General features: G+C 36.9%; 1 protein-coding gene across 6 annotated transcripts in view; it reads right to left on the reverse strand.

Moving 5' to 3' along the window:
• The window catches only part of SENP7 (SUMO specific peptidase 7), a 44,708-nt gene that overhangs the window by 3,976 nt on the left and 20,639 nt on the right, over positions 1-20,093 (reverse strand). For 5 of the 6 annotated variants that reach the window (XM_018920169.3, XM_018920167.3, XM_018920173.3 and 2 more), the window contains 16 exons: positions 19,350-19,519; positions 18,047-18,392; positions 17,338-17,495; positions 16,270-16,416; positions 14,830-14,863; positions 13,868-14,035; positions 11,452-11,714; positions 10,288-10,421; positions 9,499-9,615; positions 7,924-8,043; positions 5,203-5,295; positions 4,219-4,415; positions 3,741-3,793; positions 3,375-3,412; positions 3,084-3,152; positions 860-1,010 (listed from right to left, as the gene is read on the reverse strand). In XM_018920169.3, the coding sequence (XP_018775714.3) occupies positions 860-1,010; positions 3,084-3,152; positions 3,375-3,412; positions 3,741-3,793; positions 4,219-4,415; positions 5,203-5,295; positions 7,924-8,043; positions 9,499-9,615; positions 10,288-10,421; positions 11,452-11,714; positions 13,868-14,035; positions 14,830-14,863; positions 16,270-16,416; positions 17,338-17,495; positions 18,047-18,392; positions 19,350-19,519 (2,258 nt within the window). The remainder of the gene's footprint in view (positions 1-859; positions 1,011-3,083; positions 3,153-3,374; positions 3,413-3,740; positions 3,794-4,218; positions 4,416-5,202; positions 5,296-7,923; positions 8,044-9,498; positions 9,616-10,287; positions 10,422-11,451; positions 11,715-13,867; positions 14,036-14,829; positions 14,864-16,269; positions 16,417-17,337; positions 17,496-18,046; positions 18,393-19,349; positions 19,520-20,093) is intronic. The other variant, XM_030234723.2, reaches the window with a different exon arrangement.

The following is a 20,093-nucleotide window of genomic DNA, read 5'->3' on the forward strand; positions in this document are numbered from 1 at the left end:
CATATCCATCCATAGGACTCCTGCTATGGATGTACATTCTATATGATGCATCCAACAACATCCCCATGACATGGACAAGATCACAGCCTGCAACTGCACATAGAGCTCCAATCCCCCCACCCTCCCCCAATGGGAGCACAGGTGATTTGAAATGGCAATCTCATCTGTTCTCCTACAGCAGAAAAACCTGTCCACTGCCCAAGGCCTCACACAAAGCTCTGCATGCACAGGAATCTCAGAGAATGCAACCACACACATCAAACAAGCAGAGCCATGCAAAGGGCAGAGCAAAGGGCAGTGTGCTCTTCTGGGGGAGGAAGACTTGGGGACACCCTAGAAGACAGTGCCTGGAGCCCAGGATCTGCAGACATTTAAATGTATGTGCTGGAAAAGAAAAAGCAGCTCCCTTGGCTCTACACATTCCCTTTCAACAATTTCCCCTCTCCCTCTCTCTACAGAAACTGCTGCCTGTAAAGCCACTCAAAGACCAATGCACAAGCTGAAAAAGTTTTAGATCCTGCAAGAAGAGATGCAAAGATTCTTTTGTAACATCTGTAGGGCAGCAGTGCATACACTAATAGGCTGCAAATACATGCAAGTAGTCAGGGATACTGCATGTGTCAATATAAAAGCAACACTAAACTACAAGGTCAGAAACATTTGAGGATAGACACATACGAGACACCAGACAGAAAGACCCCTGCCATTACTTAAGAATGGGCTTCATCTCCTGTTTCTCAAATGATTTTGACACTTTTGACGCTTGACAGCTTTTTTTGTCTGGCTAGTGTGCTCAGAAAATGGGGTTTTGTGGTTTAAGATAATTTGGGGGAAAGAGGAAGGTAGATTGCATTTGTACCTGGAAGAAGCTTTCCACATACTGCAGCAAATAGACCCCACAGTCACTGCTGTTATCTTGTTTAGGCACTCTGGGACATAGGTCAATCATTGTTGATTTACTGAATTCCCGATGCGTTTTTCTTTTAGCTTCCCATTCCACTTCAAGGTACCTACAAAAGAAAGTAAACAGTGGAAATACTTGAGCAATAACTCCCAAGCTCAATAGCTTTTGTGACACTATTCAACATGGTTCCAAATATCCAATATTCTATTGCCCTCAGAGGCATTTCTACCACACAATAGGCAATATACAAAACAAATATGCATGATGTAATTTAAAATCAGCTACTTGTGCAGAGCTTCTATAAGCTATTAGGATACCAGGACATTTTTATACCTTAACTAAAGCACTAATTTTCTTGGCTATTACACATTTTTCCCAGATTCATTCTAAGAGGCCAGCAGTGCTTTTTTAACATAAGCAAATCATTAAAACCCCCTTAAACCACGCCTTACAAAAAACTTCAGTAACAATTGCACCAATATAATCCTTGCAATCTAGCAGTACACAAGGTATTTAAAGACTTGATGAAAACCTTAGGAAAGCTTTTCTATAGTGATTAGGATTCATTTGTTATCAGGCTTTTCTATTGCTTTCATGCTTCAGTAGCAACTCACTGACTCCACATTCAGGGCTGGCTGCTGATTTTAGGGATGGGATGGAAAACCTAAGGGTCTGGTTTTCAAAAGCAGTAGTTACCTATATTTTTCTCCTGGCTTTAGCTAGGCTTACAAAGTCTAAGGGCTTCTGAAAAGAAAACAAAAGGTGTGACTTAAGAGAATAAAATATATGCATTAAGTCAGACCTTGTGTTTGATTTCTAAAAGCCCCAAGTCCTTACAGTCATGAGAATAAAAATACATACAGGACACCTAAGCAGCTTTTGGAAATGGCAACTGTGAAAAGGTACCAAATATGAAACAATTCAAAGATGAAGACATTCCAGTGAAGCACACTTTCTAGAAACTGCAAGAACCTATGACTCTAGACTTTCTAATTTGTTTATTTGAGCCTGACAACTGCTCAAAACACAACAAAAATCAACTCAGGGAAAAGATGTCATAGAATCCCTGCATCAGTTTCCTTAAACTTCTGCTTCCAGGGTGTAACTGGAAATTGAAGGAATAAGAGGTTTGCTTCCCAAACTCCCCTTATCTCATAATTCCATAGGTCTCCACTTGTTTTCTGACTTTTTGTGACATCTCTCTAAACTCCAAGAAACCACACTTTGGAATTTCAGCCTCAGGAGTAGCTCAAAGAATAGTGCACTAAAATAACACATCCCAGAGATTTTATCAATAAATAAATAAATAGAAGTTGCTATTTCATTCTTCCTCCCAAGACACATGGCAGGGAGGTCTCTCTATTTAGGGAAAAGATGGTTTCACAGAAGTTTCTAAATCTCATCTAAACTTTACATAGCATTTTGAAGAATACACTTTTACAAGAAGGTGGTGCTACTTAGATTACACATTTTTGTACCTTTCAGTGAAAGGAATAGCATAGAGAATAAAAAGAACAATTGCATTTATCTTCAGATATTTAACAATTGTTTTTTTAAAAGCTGTTGATTGATTTTAAAATCATCAGGAGTGTGTAAAAGTACTGAAGTTTTTATTACATTCTTCCAATACTCACATATTATCACATACAAAATTGAATATATTTTTACACTTTTCAAAACAAATACTAATCCACTATAACTCTACTGACACATCAAGCTTTTAGACAGCTTCAATCTAGTTTGTGCATTTTTGTACACAGGAATGTATTTAACACTAATTCTGTAAGCATCATCAAAAAATGAACATCAATCTCCTAGAAAATGATTGTTCAGATTTCAAAGTATTCATTTTAAGTGTTTTTCTACCCTTAAAAACACCTTCAGTTACTAGACTAGATGGGATAAATCCTCCCCCCACAAAAACAACACTAGCAAAAACATCTCTAATTTTTTTTCTCCACTCTCCACTTTACAGCTTTTGCATCATATGTGGGTTGAAGAACATAAAACAGCTTTTCTTGGAAGCCTCTGTACAATAATTAGTGTTTCCTTTGTCACGACTGTTCATGGATATTCCTTTAGCAATAGAAATATACACCTTTCTAGACAAAAGTACTTTGTATATAGAAATATGACCAGCAGCATCTATTGCTAAAAGATAGAAAATGTAGTTACTTACTCTCTCAAAACCTGAACAGTTTTCTGCACAGAACATGCTTTCAAGGAATCCAAGATGAGTACACAAGGCCTGTACACAACAAAAACAAAACCAAGTCATTGCAGTCTTTCATCACCAACACCACTGAAGGAACTATTTGGTTTGCAAACAGCCTACCCAAAAGTATCAATATTTTAACCAATGTGGTAAAAATGGACAAGAACCTACAGCTGTGGTTTTATGACAATACCTGAATTACTACAGAATTTCATAATTTAATGTCACAGTATTAGAAACAAAACAGAAACATACCTTTTACAAATCTGCTTTTTGGAATTACTTAGGGAGATCTGAGACAAAAGAAAAAATAAAAATAAATCTCAAAAAAACCAACATCAATTATAAACTCTAAGATCTTCATAAATTTAAAGTTAGAGACGGTCTCATTTCAGAAAATAAGTAACTGATAAATCAATTTTAAAAACAGGTGAAATCATAGCAGAGCAAATAGGTAAGCACAGGAGGACAATGCTAATTCAAAATGCCTTGTGCATGCTGCAGGCTATGCAAACATCAATAACTACTGAAAAAAGGGCGTTGCAATATCCCTTGATCAAGTCTCACCCCATTCAGAAACTCAGTAATATGTTTTTTCTATCAAAACAAAAAAGCACTTACTTTAGAAATAGCTGAATACAGAACTGAAGCAGAAGCAGCAATTTCATTGCTACCTAGTATAAAGGAACAAATAAAAAAATTAGGAAAATAATGCCTAAGCAAAGTATTTTGATTTTCAAGTTCATTATTATTATTATTCAAATACCTTCAAATATGAAAGTAACAAACTAATTTATAAACCAATTTTTAACATTCTCTTCTGAATCTTGAAATAGCAGAGTTATTCCCAAATGTCTTCCCTCGTGATAAAATTTTTACTGAAATCCAACTTTCCAATCATCCCTGATTTTCCATGTCTCTTCCAGTATTCTCCAGAGTTGCAGAAAACTTGCAGTCCTTATTACGCATGGGTACATAAAAACATACTACATCAGTCTGGAAGTTTTAGAAATCATCTTTCACATAATTTCCCTCCTTCGAGGACTAAGACACCTAGAACTATTCATGGCTTGACATAACTTTCTCCTAGATTACATACCTTTGGAGAATAAACTTCTGTTAGCACCCCCCTCTTCTTCATCCCTGAAGAGCACTGAGCCAGCTCTGGTGTTCTCACTCTCTGGCTCCAGGGGAGCCTGCCGAGGCCGGGGGAATAATGAATTCTGCTGGGGACACTCCTCATACACTGCTTCCTCCAACCAAGGAAAACAGATAACTGCCAAGTACCAATGAGACCTGCCCAGCAGTGAGGAAAAGATGTCAGAATTCTGAACATTTGGTTCTGAAAAGGCTATGAAAAGCTTTTATAATATTGAGAGCTCATGGACAACTGTTCTGTGACACACAACCATCATTGCCATGTTCTTTTCACGGCATCTCATACTAATCCTCTTCCTCATTTTTCACTTTGCATTGTGGCATAACAGCAAAAATAAGTATCAATTCATTTAAAAACCCCAAGAAACCCACCACAGCAATTTATCAGTGTTTGAGCACCCATTACACACTTCAACTAAAATCCAAAATAAAAAAATACTAATAATCAGTGATGGGGATCTCAGTTTTGAATGTAGCTGAAGATGTGGCACCCTTCCACAGCTGTTTTCCATTATGTACCTTTCAATAATGATTAAATTTCACAGGAGTTTCCATGTACAGGCTGGTTATTTAACCAGGCCAAGGCACAGATTATGGGAATTCTACTTTTATCTATTGACACTGTGAGTTGCTGTGATTTCTTTATAGAAATATTACTGAAGTGCACAGGAATCATCATGACAAACAAATTATTCTGAAAAATACCTAACAGTAATTTTCAGTAAAACAAATACCAAAAGGTACAAAGTTAATAGCTGAATAAACATTTTATTTTTTGAACAGTTTTCAAAAATCACTCATTGCACATGTGTTACTTCTTCAAAATATAATCTATCACGGGCAATGATCAGCCATAAATTTTTACCACCACAACATTCACTGAAAACTTTAAATAGCAGAAAAGGTGTTGAAAACATAGACTTACTCCTCATTCACAGGCACAAAGATATAATCCTTATTGAAGATATTTATATGGCGAGTCCATGTTCTTACTCTTCTGTGTCTTCTCTGTGCTGCTCTGAAGAAAACAAATGACAATTGTTGTTTGGTTTTGTTCCTTTCACTTAAAGCAAGCCATAGGGATTAGCACTCCTACATCTCCCCAGTCCCTCAATGGGGAGGGGAGATTTACTCTAGAAATTTCTCTAGAAATTTCCTAGACAGGTTAAAAATAAATCAGCACACCATTGAGCCCAAGTGGCTAATGAGCCATTTCTGAACCATTTTAAACTCTTCTTGGAAAAAAACCCACAATCATTGATAGATTTGAATGGTTTTCTTGCAATTACTATTTACTGCCACACAAACCTCATCTAAACACCAGTCAGTGTAAATACAGATCTATAATAATTTTAAAACATCCATGAATCAAGCTTCACAATACCAGTTTTGAAGGGAAAAAAACTTTAGATGGGAAAAAGCTAAATGGGTCATGCAGCACACCTGCAGCAAACACAGAGGTGAAACACATGCCCTCCAATCATGAGATTTAAGTGCTGCACCAAACTTCATTTCCAGCTCTACAGACAAAGCATGAGGACACAATATGAGGAGAACAAGAAAAAACAGACAAGTTATTTAAGTTTAGATGTTCAGCCTAGTTTGCACAAGTTGAAATAGAAACCAACATTTCACAGAACTTTGCTCCAGTACAAAAGCAAAATTCACTCTACTCAGCAGACATTCCTATTATCATTGTGATTCCATCCTCATCTTTGATTAAGAAACACAACTTTAGAGCAGTAGGAACTGGAAAAAATGAGCAAGGAGTGGGAAACCAGGCTGGTGTAGGACTCTGCATGGGCCAGCATTAAGTGAAGAGTTGATGCAAACTTCCTCTGCTACATGACCGTAGAAGCACTGGGAACTTCAAAGAGAAGGCCTGTTTATAACCTGGGAAAGCATCTATAAAAGCAGCTTTCTCAATCCAGTGCCTGAGCTGTGTGAGCAAAGAGAAGCAAAGCATCTTTAAGTAGCTACATCTGTTGGGATTCATTTAATTTACAATAGTAAAGAGCCAGGATTTTCACTAGCCAATTATCAAAAAAACAAAACAAAAAAAAAAAAAAAAAAAAAAAAAAAAAAAACCAAAAAAAAAAAAAAAAAAAAAAAACCAACAAAAACCAAAAAAAAAAACAAAAACAACCCACTGAAACAAGCTAACATCCCAAACCATCTGCAGTCACCAGGTGCAGATTGAGTATTTAAGCCCAAAAACAAAACTCGAATTTCCAAAGGTATCTCCTAATCCAGAAAAGCCACAGTCCTTGAAATACAATGAACTAAGAGTGCCATTCCTGTTCCTCCAGTAGATTATGGACAGTCCAGCCTTGTAAAAGGAATCAGATCAAGGTAAAACAGCATTCTTTTCATGGATAATTTTGTCCTCACCTCAGAACATTCAAAGTCAGAAGACAGTAAAATCATGGAAGATGTTCTTTCAAACACAGCTACATGAATTTTCAAGACATCTTTGAGAATATTACAGAAGTTTCACTTTTCTTCCCTTCAACACAACTTCCACCCAGCAGTGTCAGTCCCCTAAACAAGATGACACACACACCTCTCTGTGCAGCTAGCCTTGTTTGCCAGTAGAATGAAAAATCTGGGGACTTCATAGATAACAGAAGAAAAAAAAAATAATCACTTCAGAGAGCAACAAAAAAGCCTTCAATAAGCTGAATGATGATGCTTATTGATCTCTCTAACAACCTGGATGGTTTTAGTGAGGTGGGCGTCATTGTCTTCTCCCAGGTAATAAGCAACAGAACGAGAGCCAGCAGGCTCAAGATGTGCCAGGGAGGGTTTAGATTGGCTATTAGGAAAATTTCTTTACCAAAACATTTTCTAAGGACTGGAACAGGCTGCCCAAGGAAGTGGCTGAGTCACCAGGCCCGGGGGGATTTAAAAGACGTGTAGATGTGGCATTTGGGGTCATGGTTTAGTGGTGGACTTGGTAGTGCTGGGTAATAATTGTTGGACTCGATGATCTTAGAGGTCTTTTCCAAACTAATAGATTCTGTGGTTCTGTGAAAACAGAATGAATGTTGGTGGCTTTGCTCTCACTGCAAACATCAGTGTTGAGAAGAAGCTAGAAGTGAGTTAAGAATGCTTCTACCCTTTAGACAGCTAGCAGGAAACACAATGTGATACTGATAATGATATCTTTTGGGGAAACTTTCCAATCCAGTGAGCTCATGTGCTAATAAACAAATGTGTAATTTTATTGGTGTGCAATAAAATTTTCTTACTAAAGCTTTGGTCAATAATTTTTTACCAATATGTAAAATTAAATACACGGTAAATATAAAAATATTATTAGTAACATCATTTCTTTAAATTATGCATGTCTTGCAAAACAGTGTATTTATGAAAAAAATATCAAGTAAATAATTGCCTGAAGTAAATATTCAGAAAAAGTTGGAGATAGGCAATAACATTTTCATTCATATTCAGTATGAAACACATTGATTTTAAGGAAAAACACCAGTATGCTTAAATTGTGAGTAACAATATTTAATCACTAATCTTTTGGAAAATGCCAAAAAATATTTTATGTGCTGATTAGTAGATGATCTCCAGAACTTCAAAGTGGCACCAATAAATAGATTGTTTCTGGTCATAACGGCATCTAAAATGAACTTACGAAACTTTGACATCCCCCTCAAAGTTTTTTTCTGTCCTGGTCAGGCACTTGTAGAAGAAACTGCTAAAAATGTGTGTACGGTCAGCAACATGTTTTGGTGCCTTCTCCAATAACAGATACCTACCAAAGAAGAAAACAAAATTATTAAATTATTTTTCTAGAAAGTACTTTTACTGCTAAAAAAGAGCTGTTATTCTAATGACTTGTCATACTCAGGTTATGCTTAGTATCGATTACCTTCACAGCCACTAATCACACCAAACTTTTCTAATTTTAACTATTCACATCATCAGAGTATGCAACAGACAACCACCTATTAAGAATGCAGTTATTTTTTGTCCTTGATTTTTTCTCCAGTATTCAAGCTTCTGACCTTATTTTGAAAGTTAGGTACCTAGCCCTTAGAATTAAGAGAGAATTGAAAACCTAACTAGGTTTAAACCTATGGAATGCTATACTTGTGCATATTCAAAAAGCATGGAACAGGTCAGTTAAACTGTCCATTTCACTTTTGCAGTTATGCAGGTGAAAGCTAAGCACCTATTACCTCACTGCTGATAATTTTATTATGAACATCACCTTCAGTGTTTATTCTGTCACTCTAGAAGGCCAAAGCTCTCATAATTGCAGTTATCCCACACAAGGTACCTCCAGCTTCACTTGATGAATTGGGCAACACAGTCATACATGACATTGCTTGCAACAGAATGAAAACCGAGAACTTGGGAAGTCTTAAATTCTGAAAGTAGAGGGACTTCTACAACAATTGCATTAAGTTCTTTTAAAGTCTTCCTTTTCTGTTGAGAAGCTACAGCCATTCAGAGGACCATGACACATTTAGTTCTAGTTTAGAGCAAAATAGGAAGGGCTTTGCTGTAAAACCCCATTGAAACACTGTTACACACTTCTTTTTCCTATACTCTAGACAAGTCTTTCTATTGCTCACAGCTCTTACACCCATCTGGATGCCAAGTAAAACGCAATTACTGCTGACAAGCTTCAAAAGAACTAGAATTCTTCTTAGGTCTAAGTCAGCAGAGTGAAAATAAACCACAGCTTTAGGGACTGGTGGACACAAGGCCAGTTCTTGAGAAATTGCTTTCAGAAATAACTTTAGCAGGATGGCTTGGAGTAGCTCAGCCAACCACAACATCCTCAAGATGCATCAGCTGTGTTCCTTCCTGCAGATGTGCATCAGAAGAATACCTGAAATTGCACCGTATAGCAGAGGATGCTCCACTTCATGCAAACTTAGTAAATAAAATACTGCTAGAGATCCTCTACTTTTTTCAACTGCCTACTTAACACCTTCTGTCCTGTAAGGCTACCAAGAAGCATTTTTCCTCCTGTTATTCTGCCTGGATTTTATCACAGCCCTTCAGGGGGATAAAACCAATGAAATTAAAACAAATGAAACTGCTAAGAACAAAAAATCTTTTTTAAAAAGTCCAATGTCCAATTCATCACATTGTGACTTCTGAAATTGTCGTATTTAGTGACCAACATTTACAGTAACATTCAAGTCCACATCACACCACAGAGTTGAAGGATACAAGAAGGGCTGAGATTACTTACTTAAGATAGAAATCAATGATGACATCATTGAGAAACTCTCCATATTCTAAGCACTCTAGGTCTTCTCTTGTGACTCCAAGTCCTCCTTTTGCAGGTGGGGGTGGATAAACAATTAAACTAGAAAATAAATCATGCCGTAAGTGACAAGCTGTTTTACATTATATTGTTCTGAACATGGCTGTCTTATATGCAGGAGATTTTCTAGAAAATCTGTGAAAAACAGTTCTCAAAACCATTTCCTCCTCCAACATTTCGGTGTTACAAAACAAATATCACCCCAAAGCACTCTGAAACTTTGATAAAAACTTTTGAAAGCAGACTATTTTCTGCCTTCATCCTGTTTTTCTATTTTTGATCAAAGTATTTGAAAAATGGCTATACAAAATGCGAAGAAATACTAGAGGACAAATGGTTATAAAAAAATTGAGTGTGACAGAACAGTAAAAGAACACTCTGCTCAGATTTTATAAAAAGCTGGCTTAAATTAGTAAGCTTTGCTAAGATAGATTTAAATGGATACTGACAGAACCCATGAGATCCCCACCCTCTCTCTTGATGTGCTCATGATATGACCTTGAAGTCATAGAGCAGATTTGCTCAAATTTCATCCTATAACACATCCATATTATCTTGTAACACTGATATTTGCTGATATTTTAGATTTGAAGAGTGACTTCCATACAACACTTTAAAATGAACTAGAGAATGGCAGATAAGTGAGGGTTTTTATTACAGTAATTATTCAATTTCTTATATTTTCCCTTTCTCATTTATATGAAATACACTTACTTCTTAACTGCTCCCATTTCTCTTACTTCTTTCCATTCTTCATTCAGTGAAGAGGACAAAGAGATACAATAGCAGCCACTACTCTGCTTATTTGCAAGGGCATAACTGGGCCTGATCACTTTTAGCTTTGATTCCTACCAGAAAAACACAAACAATTATAAAAAGCTTGATACATAAAACACAAGACACAAAACCCAAGCCTAAAAACCACAGTTGTACCCTGCATCACTGAAGAGGATTCTTGCTGGAGATCCAAAGTATAAACTTTGGTATTTGGGCAAACATGCCATTGCTCAGACAACTAAAAACTTCTGAATATTTTAAAAAATAATGTAGAAGAAACTGAAGTTCTTAGTTCATAATAGTCTCTCTAAAGCTATTCAAGCATTGCTTAGCCAAGTGAATCAGAAATGGTTTTGGAGAAGTAAAATAAAAGAATGGAGACAAGAGTCAGATTGTCTTTCCAGAAGCTGATTATGCTTGGAAGATTTGAAAATCTAGTCCTTGAACAACTTGCCTATAAACAATACATATTTGAGCTGGCTGGCTTCCTTTTAAAGTCCCCAGTTTCACAGACCTTGCAGATTGATCTGGCTCTTGGTTTTTTACTGGTGGCAACAAAGATATGTAATTTCTGTGTGACAATGATGTGGGGCTGTGTTTAGACATTTACTCAAGAGATTAAAGCAAGACAACACATTAACTTGCACAGACTCATCTCCCCAGCAGTCTGAGGAATAATTCAGCATTTTCAAGCTGTGGAGACCCCACAACTACATCTAAAGGTGTCTGGAGGGCCACCTACACAGCTCCTGCTCTGCTGCACTTCCAGCTCAACCAAAAACAAAAATTGTTTCATTACTCATTACTTGATTAACTTTCTGCTTGCTGCCCTAGAGCCTAGAGACACCACAAGGGCAGAACACCCCTGTGGTTCTAAATTTACACAACCATGAATAGATCTAAAGCACTGGTACTTGCCACTTACTGATGAGGTCTACAGACTATCCCTCTGTGGACACAATCTAGCTGACTACAAATTTTGGAGTAATCCTGACTGGGTTTTTTTGAGCTATGAATTAAGAAAGAAGGCTGACCTAAAATTTACTCAAATGTGTGAATGCCAACCAGAGGTCATGAATGAAGCAATAGCTATCCACTCACCTGAATTACAGGCTCACGAGCATCTGAGGTATTCTCTTTTGGCATGTGTTGCTCTAGTAGATCCTTATTGCACCTCACAAAAGAGCTTTCCTCAGAAGAAAGATCCTTAAACAAGGGTACTGCTTGTTTCAAGGACAAAAACTCAGCAAGATCTGGTGCTCTGTTCCTCTTGCTGACACCTGTAATCAGTTCAGTCAGCCTGCCTTCTTCCCATTCTGTGAGTGGTTGAGACATTTCAAAAAATACAAATTCATTGGATTTGGCTGGAAAAGGGAGAGAATGGATAATATTAACTATTAGATTACATGATAGAAACTTGTCTGAACACCCACAAAGGAACTAAGAGAGACAATGGCAAGAGGGGAAGCCCAAACAATGCCCTGCCAGGTTCATCACAGGAGCCATAGGCCCACAGAAGTCCCACTTTCACAGGCCCAGAGGAGCACAGCAAAATGGCAGGTAGGACCCAAATTACAGACTGAGCAAGAAACACACAATTGGGGCCCTTCTCAGGGCTGTCCCAGGAGACTTCCAGCCCAAGGGTTCAGACCCAAAACCCACCACAATAAGTCAATGCCAGAGCACTTTTTGGACTGAAAGGGGGCTGCTGCTGAGGTGTACAGCACACATGATGGGATGCAGGGGAAAAGTATTTTGGGATTGCACAGGAATCCCAAAGGATTGTTTAAGGAAAGACCTAAAGGCAGCAAAGAGAGACATTCAGGTAATTCAGGGAAGAAGTAGTATGGGCAAAGAAAGGGTTAAGGGCATAAGGAGAACCAATCACATTTAAATACTTTGCTGATAAGTGCACTTGTCTGGTCATGCCATGAAAATAGACTGTCTTCTTATTAAAGTCCTTTCTAACTCCTCTGGCTGAGAAACTACTCTGACCCCTCTCAAGCTGTCAGATTCACCACAATATATCTTCCAAATATATTTGCAGCAAAGTAGAATCATAGTAACCATTTCCACAATGATTTTTTCATCAAGTCTCTTAAAACACTTCAAAACATTCACATTACTATGTAAAATTAAAAGGTATAAAACAAATCAAACAGAAATTTAATAAAAATTCCTGATGTAAAGAAACCTAATACTAAAAGATGCCTTGCATCTTCATACTCACAATTCCACTCATTTCACTGGGAACTGTGTCTACAAAAGGACCAGCAGCTCCAATAAACTTGCATCAACTAAAGGGAGCTCTCTGCTAAAATTTTATTCAATATTTTACTCCAAACTACTTGTACTCCTTATCTAAAGCTGCCATTACTCATAATTTTTCTTCATACAGGTGGTGACTATTTTTGTTGCATCTATGAAAATACCTTGTAGTATTGTGCCACTCAATGTGTGAGCCAAAGTTATGCTCTATTTTTTACTGAGCATGTTCTATTTTTTACAGAGCTTCATGCTGGAAAACCAAATACAATGAGTCCATAATACCCTAAGACTAAACAGCCCATTTGGCCTTTTGTGGAAATTTTCTTCAATAATAATCAATGGCTCACTGCAGTCTTGTCAAAGGTCAAGTCAATCTTTACTTGCCAAGCCTTTTGTATAGCATAGACAATATTCAAGAGTAAGGATATTTAACACATCCATATATTTTTATTGCACTCAAGTCTAGTTTCAGAAGGCCTTCTGACAGAGACTACAATTAAGTTGCTTTGATGTCTTTTTATTAAGTAGCAGTGGTTTCAAATCACATAAGATTAGTGTTTTTTCTTCCAAATAAAAGTACAGTGAAGCATTTTAGAAATGCAGAAGTAACCAACTTATCTACACTGGTACAGCCTCACCTTGAGTACATGTATGCAAATTTTGGGCATCACAATATAAAAATGACATTAAGCTAGTAGAGAGCATCCAGAGGAAGGCCAAAGTACAAAGATGGTAAGGGGTCTCAAGGGGAAGTCATACAAGAAGCAGCTGAGATCACTTGGCTTGATCAGTCTGCAGAAGGGGAAACTGAGGAGAGACCTCACTGCAGTTACAACTTCCTCATGAAGGGAAGAGGAGGGGCAGACACTGATCTCTTCTCTGTGGTGACCAGGGACAGGACCCACAGGAATAGCCTGAAGTTCTATCAGGGGAGGGTTAGATTGGATATTAGAAAAAGGCTCTTCACCCAGAGGGTGGCTGAGCACTGGAACAGGCTTGCCTGGGAAGTGGTCTGAGCACCAGCCTGACTGAGTTCAAGGAGCATTTGGCAATGCTGTCAGGCACACGGTGTGATTCTTGGGGATGGTGCTGAGCATGGCCAGGAGCTGGACTCACTGATCTTTCCAACTCAGTGTATTTTCTGATTCTGTGATCTTTAAAACACTATAGGCTTTCCTCTGCATTCAAAAAACACAGCTGTTTTCCTGACATGACCTTTTCATTGCACTTAAGGAAAGCAATTACTCACATGGCTGGCTGGTAACTAACTTTCCCATCTGGGTTTCAATCTTTTCTACATAATCCACAGACAACCAAAGAAAAATAATTGTTGAAGAACAGCCATCACCACTTTTCCACCAGCCAAATCTTCTCAGATCCAGTGTATCCAGTGTAAGCTGAATGCTCTTAAGAGACACTGTAGAAAACAGAATTCAAAAAAACCTTGCTTTTAACAGCCATAGATAGAGTGGTACATGTCACAGTCATTACATGCTGAGAGGTATGACTGGAGTGTATTAACACAGTATTTATAGATTTTATTCCTTGCATTACATAATATACTGAGAATTCAATATTTAAGTCAGCTACATCAAGCTGTGTAAAACAAAGCTAGCAAACTGTAACACAAAAATCTAAACACCTGCACGCAGGATTCTTCCTAAAAAAAAAAATTTTTTTTTTGTCAAAATAACCACAGTTAATACCTACAACTATGGAAAAAAGAATACTGCAAATCATTAATTCCTATTTGCTTTAAGTCAACTTAAAACTGCTCATAAACATTTTCCTACCACACATTATCTTGGAAAAGCAACTGAATGCAAATCCATTGTTCAATTTCTCTTAGCTTTAGTCTACTCATAAATTTTTGTAAACCTAAGGATCTAAAATGCTAATTTTAAAAGTTCAGTGTTTCACGTCAAAAATAAGCATAGTCATATTTACTATAGTTCAACACCTAAAATATGCAGAAATATGGGAGGCATGCCATGGAAACTACAAATTCACCTTAAAAGTACAAGAAGGTGCTAAGTTGTTAATGCGTACACTATAGACCCCTAAACTTTTATTTACTGAAAAACAAAAAATTAAACTATCTAATATCTTTGTGAAAGATTATAAATTATTGATAACAGAAATACATACTTAGTGTTTTAATGCAATACTATAAAGATACAGTTAAGAAAAGGCTAAAGAAAATTCTCTTACCCTGAAATGGGATCACAATATTTTTCATTGTAAACTGAAATAAGATTTAAAAAAATATAAATTAGTTTGCATTTTACAAATTTATTAAAACAATAAATGAATTTTTAAATATCTGCACATCTTTCCTTACAGTGAAATAAACTGAAAATAATATAATACAATCATTCAGTTTGGAAAACACCATTAAGCTGAAGTCAAATATGCTTTGTGAAGTTTGAGACTTCACATTGCCTATATCACCTAAAAAACATTCTTAAAGGCATTGCAGAACCTAAATGACAGCAAGAAATTTTCAGAGATGAAAGGCACTGAGAAATAAGCACAAAGTTGCAGAATTGCCTACGTGTTTCATAAAAAGAAAAGATGAACACTTGGGAAAGAAGGAGGCAAAGCAATCTGTGAGAAGCTGTCAGATGCACTGCTTGCAGTAAGGACCTGATAGAAGTGGTTCAGCTTTATGCTGGTATTTCTTTATGTTAATCTTTGAATTAAAGGCCTTTAAAGATTCCACCTGCACTGCTTCTATGTTAAAGAGACTTTGCTAAATGAAAAATGCTTTACTGTCACTTTGACAAAAGGTTATACATATCAACAAAGGAGGTTTCCCCTGTGGCACCACAGTAGGCACAAAGTTGTGTTTCCCAAGGAAAATTTCTACTTCACACTTAAGAGCATTGATCCTACATTTATTTCAACTCATCCTTCAAATTATTTTTGCCTATTCATTTAGAAAATTTTCATGAAATGTTTTTGTAACTTCTGTTTTGTGAGATGCTGAAATTGTTATTACAATCCAAGATTTCAAAATGTCTTACTGAAGGCAAAAGATATGCTTTTTCAGTGGCAATATACAGAAAGAACCTGGCCAAAGACCTGTCAAAACTCCTGGAGCTGGTGCTCCATTTAAAGAACATCTTCACTTATATTTCTACACCCTGTGAGTAGCTTATTGGCTACACACTAAAGCTTTTAGTATTTTTTTATGCTCTCTGAAGCCACAAAGCAAGCAATTTTCTGTTTAAAAGGTAAGATCATAGTATATATCTGAACTCTGATCATTACGAATTACTTTATTAGAACACAACTACTATTTCTGAGTAAAGTAATTGGTCTTAAAATAAGGTGACATTAATTGGCCATTAATATGGCCCTTGTTTTCTGTTAGAATTCATTAAAAACTTCCTCAGTATGACTTGTGTTCCAGTACAGCATTTATACAGAACCTTTACATGTGAAAACTGTGGCCACAGCAAATCACAGTTAGCTTTTCTACTGACCCAAATCCAAATGCACAAGGCCACATACTCCATTGTTTAGCCAAAGGAATTTAATGCAATAGTAATAAAACCTTTGTGCTTCCACACTAAGTACCACTGACTTTGTATAACAAGAATTTTGTATTTTTAAATATACACAAAATAGCATAATAGAACAACTTACCCTAGCAGGACCTGTTGATAAACACTTAAATTTCCCAATGTGTAGTCTATCAAATTCAACATCCAGTGCCAGGTTTGTCTGCTTTTCAGGTGTGCTTCCAGAAGGTAAGCTGAGAGGATATTTATCTTCAATTGATTTTGTTAAAAACTGGAAAAAAAATTGTATTTGTTAGATATGAAAATCTTGTAACTTCAGGAACACCTTTCTTCATGGTTGTAAGAGTTGACTCCCAAAGCCAGCTTCCATATAAAAAAAAAAAAATAATATGAAAAAGCTCTAAGTGCTATTACATTAATTACTGACAATTTCCTTAAGGGTCTAGCAGTACCTTGCTTCACATCCATTACCAAGACACAATCTGCACTCTTGACTTGGTTCTAAATTAGTAAAAACTCAAACAACAGAGCAACAAAATAATACCCTTTTCATGGCAGAGCTTCAGGATCCAATTCAGTGCTTATGATTGAATTGACTCACCTGTGAGAAGAGGCAGCAATGGCTCTTCTGACTTGTTTCAGGATTAGAGAGATAACCCATATCCAGGTCAAAGCAAGCAGCCAAAGGCTAATCAAGTCCAAAATGGGGCAAACAACCTTTATGGCTACTTTTAGATTCAAGTTCTACAGCTAGTCTGACAGGAAAGGGAACTTCACCTTATCTCTGCCTGCTGTCAGTAAAGATCCTGCAACTTCTCTAAGCCTTGAATTACAATAGAGGATCGGATGACAAAAAAAAACTATGACCAATGTGCAACAGTGTGTGGAAACAAATTCACAGATGTATCTTTATCATGTCTGTTTCTACCTCTGGTTACTATGGCATCTTCCTGTTTTCTGAAATCAAATATTTCCAAATGTTTATTGTCAAATAGGAAATACATTGTGCGTAGCAAAAACACCCAAGCTTCAGAACCAGAGAAATCCTCTGAAGACTGTCCAGTATTCTATCTGTGAAATAAATTCCTGCAGCTTCTGCTTGTGGCTGGGACAATAATAAACAATCATTTTCTGTAACAAACATTACAGAAATAAATTGGCATAACAATACATTGGCCAAAAACTGGACTACCTGCTCTGTGTGACTTTTTGTCTTGTCTTCTAATTGCTTGGCTGAGAAACACAAGTCAGACTGCTGGTGTGTTTCTTTATTTTCAGTGATATTATCCTTCATCAGCTCTGTGCATCGTGGTTCAGAAGGTCCATCATCATCATCACTGGAAAGGATAACTAAAAAGGAAAAAAGAAGTGTACATATACTACAAATTAGAGACTTGTGAATATTTAATTCCTTGTGGATTTCAGACAAGTAACGAATTCTGACTTGCAGTACGTGATATCAAAGTGCACTGCTCAAACCAGTCAAGATCTGCATGCATAGAATTGTAGGCAACAAGTAGTGCTCTGTATCTTTACAAACAGCTTTTATACCAGATCCTCAAAATTATATGGCTATTAAATGAAACAGGACACAGTACAGCTGCTTCAAAGAAGAGAGTCACTTTTCTCAGTTTTAAAAAGTAAAAGCTTGAGTTTTCCATAGCTACGAAATCAGCTGAAAAAAGAGGATCGGAATTTGAGAATCTTGCCGTCCATCCTGTTTCTCAGACACAGGATCCTGACACTAGGCACTGGTCTCTAACCTGCACAATGCATTAAAAACAACAGATGGTCTGACAGTCTTCAGTTTGTTCCCTCTGTCTCAACTAGCCAGTTATGCTCAAGTTCTAGTAGCTAAGCGTACCACCAGAAATTGTCATCAGCACAGACACAGTACATACTTGGGTCAATGGAAACAAGTTGCTGATTACCCCTGAAGATTCTGTTCCGCAGCTTGCTCAGGTACTCTGATTTGTCAATCTTTAATTTCCTGATCGTACCAACTTGTGCCACATCCCCACTGGTGGCAGAAAGCTGTTCCTTCGACACATTTCTGGAAGCAGACTCTGAGGCAGAGTCCTCTGTGTGGCTGTGAGCAGGCCTTAAGTGGTTGTGGGTGGAAGTGCCTTTAGAGTCTCTCTCTGCTGGACAGTCTGACACCAGAATAGGATTAGATCTGTGATCTTGTCCATCCTCACAGGGTATTCTGCAGCCGGGAGACTGAGCTGAACTCAAACTTTTCTCTTCCTAGAAACAGGAATCAGAGACAGTTTGTAAGTTTATTACTTGACATTTCTAGATGGTTCAGTTCACTGATCACCGATATTAGCTATGTGCTAGAAAAAATAATTATAGCTTAACACAGTGACATTTAATGCTCAATTCAGGATAATTTCTTCCCCCCTCATATTCCAAAGAGTATTATTACATAAAAGCATGAGGGACAACCTTTTAAAAGGCTACAGTGACCCCTATTCAAACTGAACAAGGAACTATTTCTGATTTTTAGCAGCTCTGTCAGTGTCAGACATGGAGAGGCCAATAATCAATGCTTTCCTTACTTTCCAAAAGTGTGACTTAGTCAACTGGGTTTTACAGGTTTGATAACTGTCTCTGTAGCGTTTAAATCAGAAGGCTATAGACATGTCTTTATTGTTTATATTCAAATGCTTGAATACAAATCACACTTCATACTTGACTGATTCCTTCCGTCTTATTTTGGGGTTTTTTCAAATCCTAATCATGGGTAAGAACAAAACTTCAGGGAAAAGTACAATAGACTAAGGAGGAAGCAAAAAGATGACATCTGCAAGATTTCAATAACCTCAGGTGTATTTGGCAGTTTTGCTGTTAATGCCCCTAATTAGTCCCTAATTCTAGATCATCTCTGAAAGAATCTTCACTTAAGTAGCTAGATGCCTTATTTTCTAAACTGTTTGAATCTATGCTCCTGTCTGAAGGAAACACTGTCATTCATCTTCCTCAACCTTTTTGCTACAATAAGCAGAATGTGATGATGTGGACAGAAGAACATTTATTAACTCCTTGTGATGCATCACTGAATTACTTTACCTCAACGGGTAATACCTGCTAATATACCTGTATGATAAATCCTATTTATGGCATAATCCTTTTATTTGGGATGTTGCTGACTGCTGCTATGTTATTATGTGTGAATGTGTGCTAAAATTAAGTGAAACTTACAGAGAATGCAAGTGACTTTTGTGGAATGTGTGCATTACAATCATCAGAAATATGGCCACTATATCTTCTTTTCCTTATCTCAGAATCAAAAGAGCCTGATTCCTTCTGACTAAGAGTAGCACTGTTCATGCGTTTGCTCGTCTTCTCCAGTTCACCACAGTGCTTGTTTTCTGTGTAAAAAAAAAAAGTTATTTAACATATTATTCTTAAATACCAACACATTTCTTCATATTGTTTATGTCTTATATAAAAGGCATGGAAACAGGTATAATAAGTTCTTCACAGTAAGTTTTCCTTTTTTAATTGTATATGGCTGCCAAAACATATTCCCCCAAATTATTATTATTTTTGCATAATTAGTCAAGGGTATAACCAAATTCATAACTCCCTTCCAAACAAGATTTAGCACTTTATACTCCACAGTCTTTCTTCACCTTCTGCCAAATGCAATATTCTCAATTTCCTGTTCTAATCTGCAAATATTAGTAGCCAGCATAAAAAGTCAGCACATTATTCCTAGAGAATGTGCATAGAGGTCAAAATTCTTCAGCAGTTAAAATAAATATCATCTAGCATGAATATTTTAGCAGGATTCACAAACTATTTGAGCATTCTTAATGGATTACATTCTTTATAATAAGACTTTTTTGGAAAATCAAGATTACAACACTGCAGTGAGGCTGCACTCAGTCTCATTTTTCTTCCACAGATTTGATTGACCACAGTTTCATTCCTATTTAAAAC

This window comes from Serinus canaria, chromosome 1 (genome assembly GCF_022539315.1).
Source record: "Serinus canaria isolate serCan28SL12 chromosome 1, serCan2020, whole genome shotgun sequence".
Lineage (NCBI taxonomy): Eukaryota > Metazoa > Chordata > Aves > Passeriformes > Fringillidae > Serinus > Serinus canaria.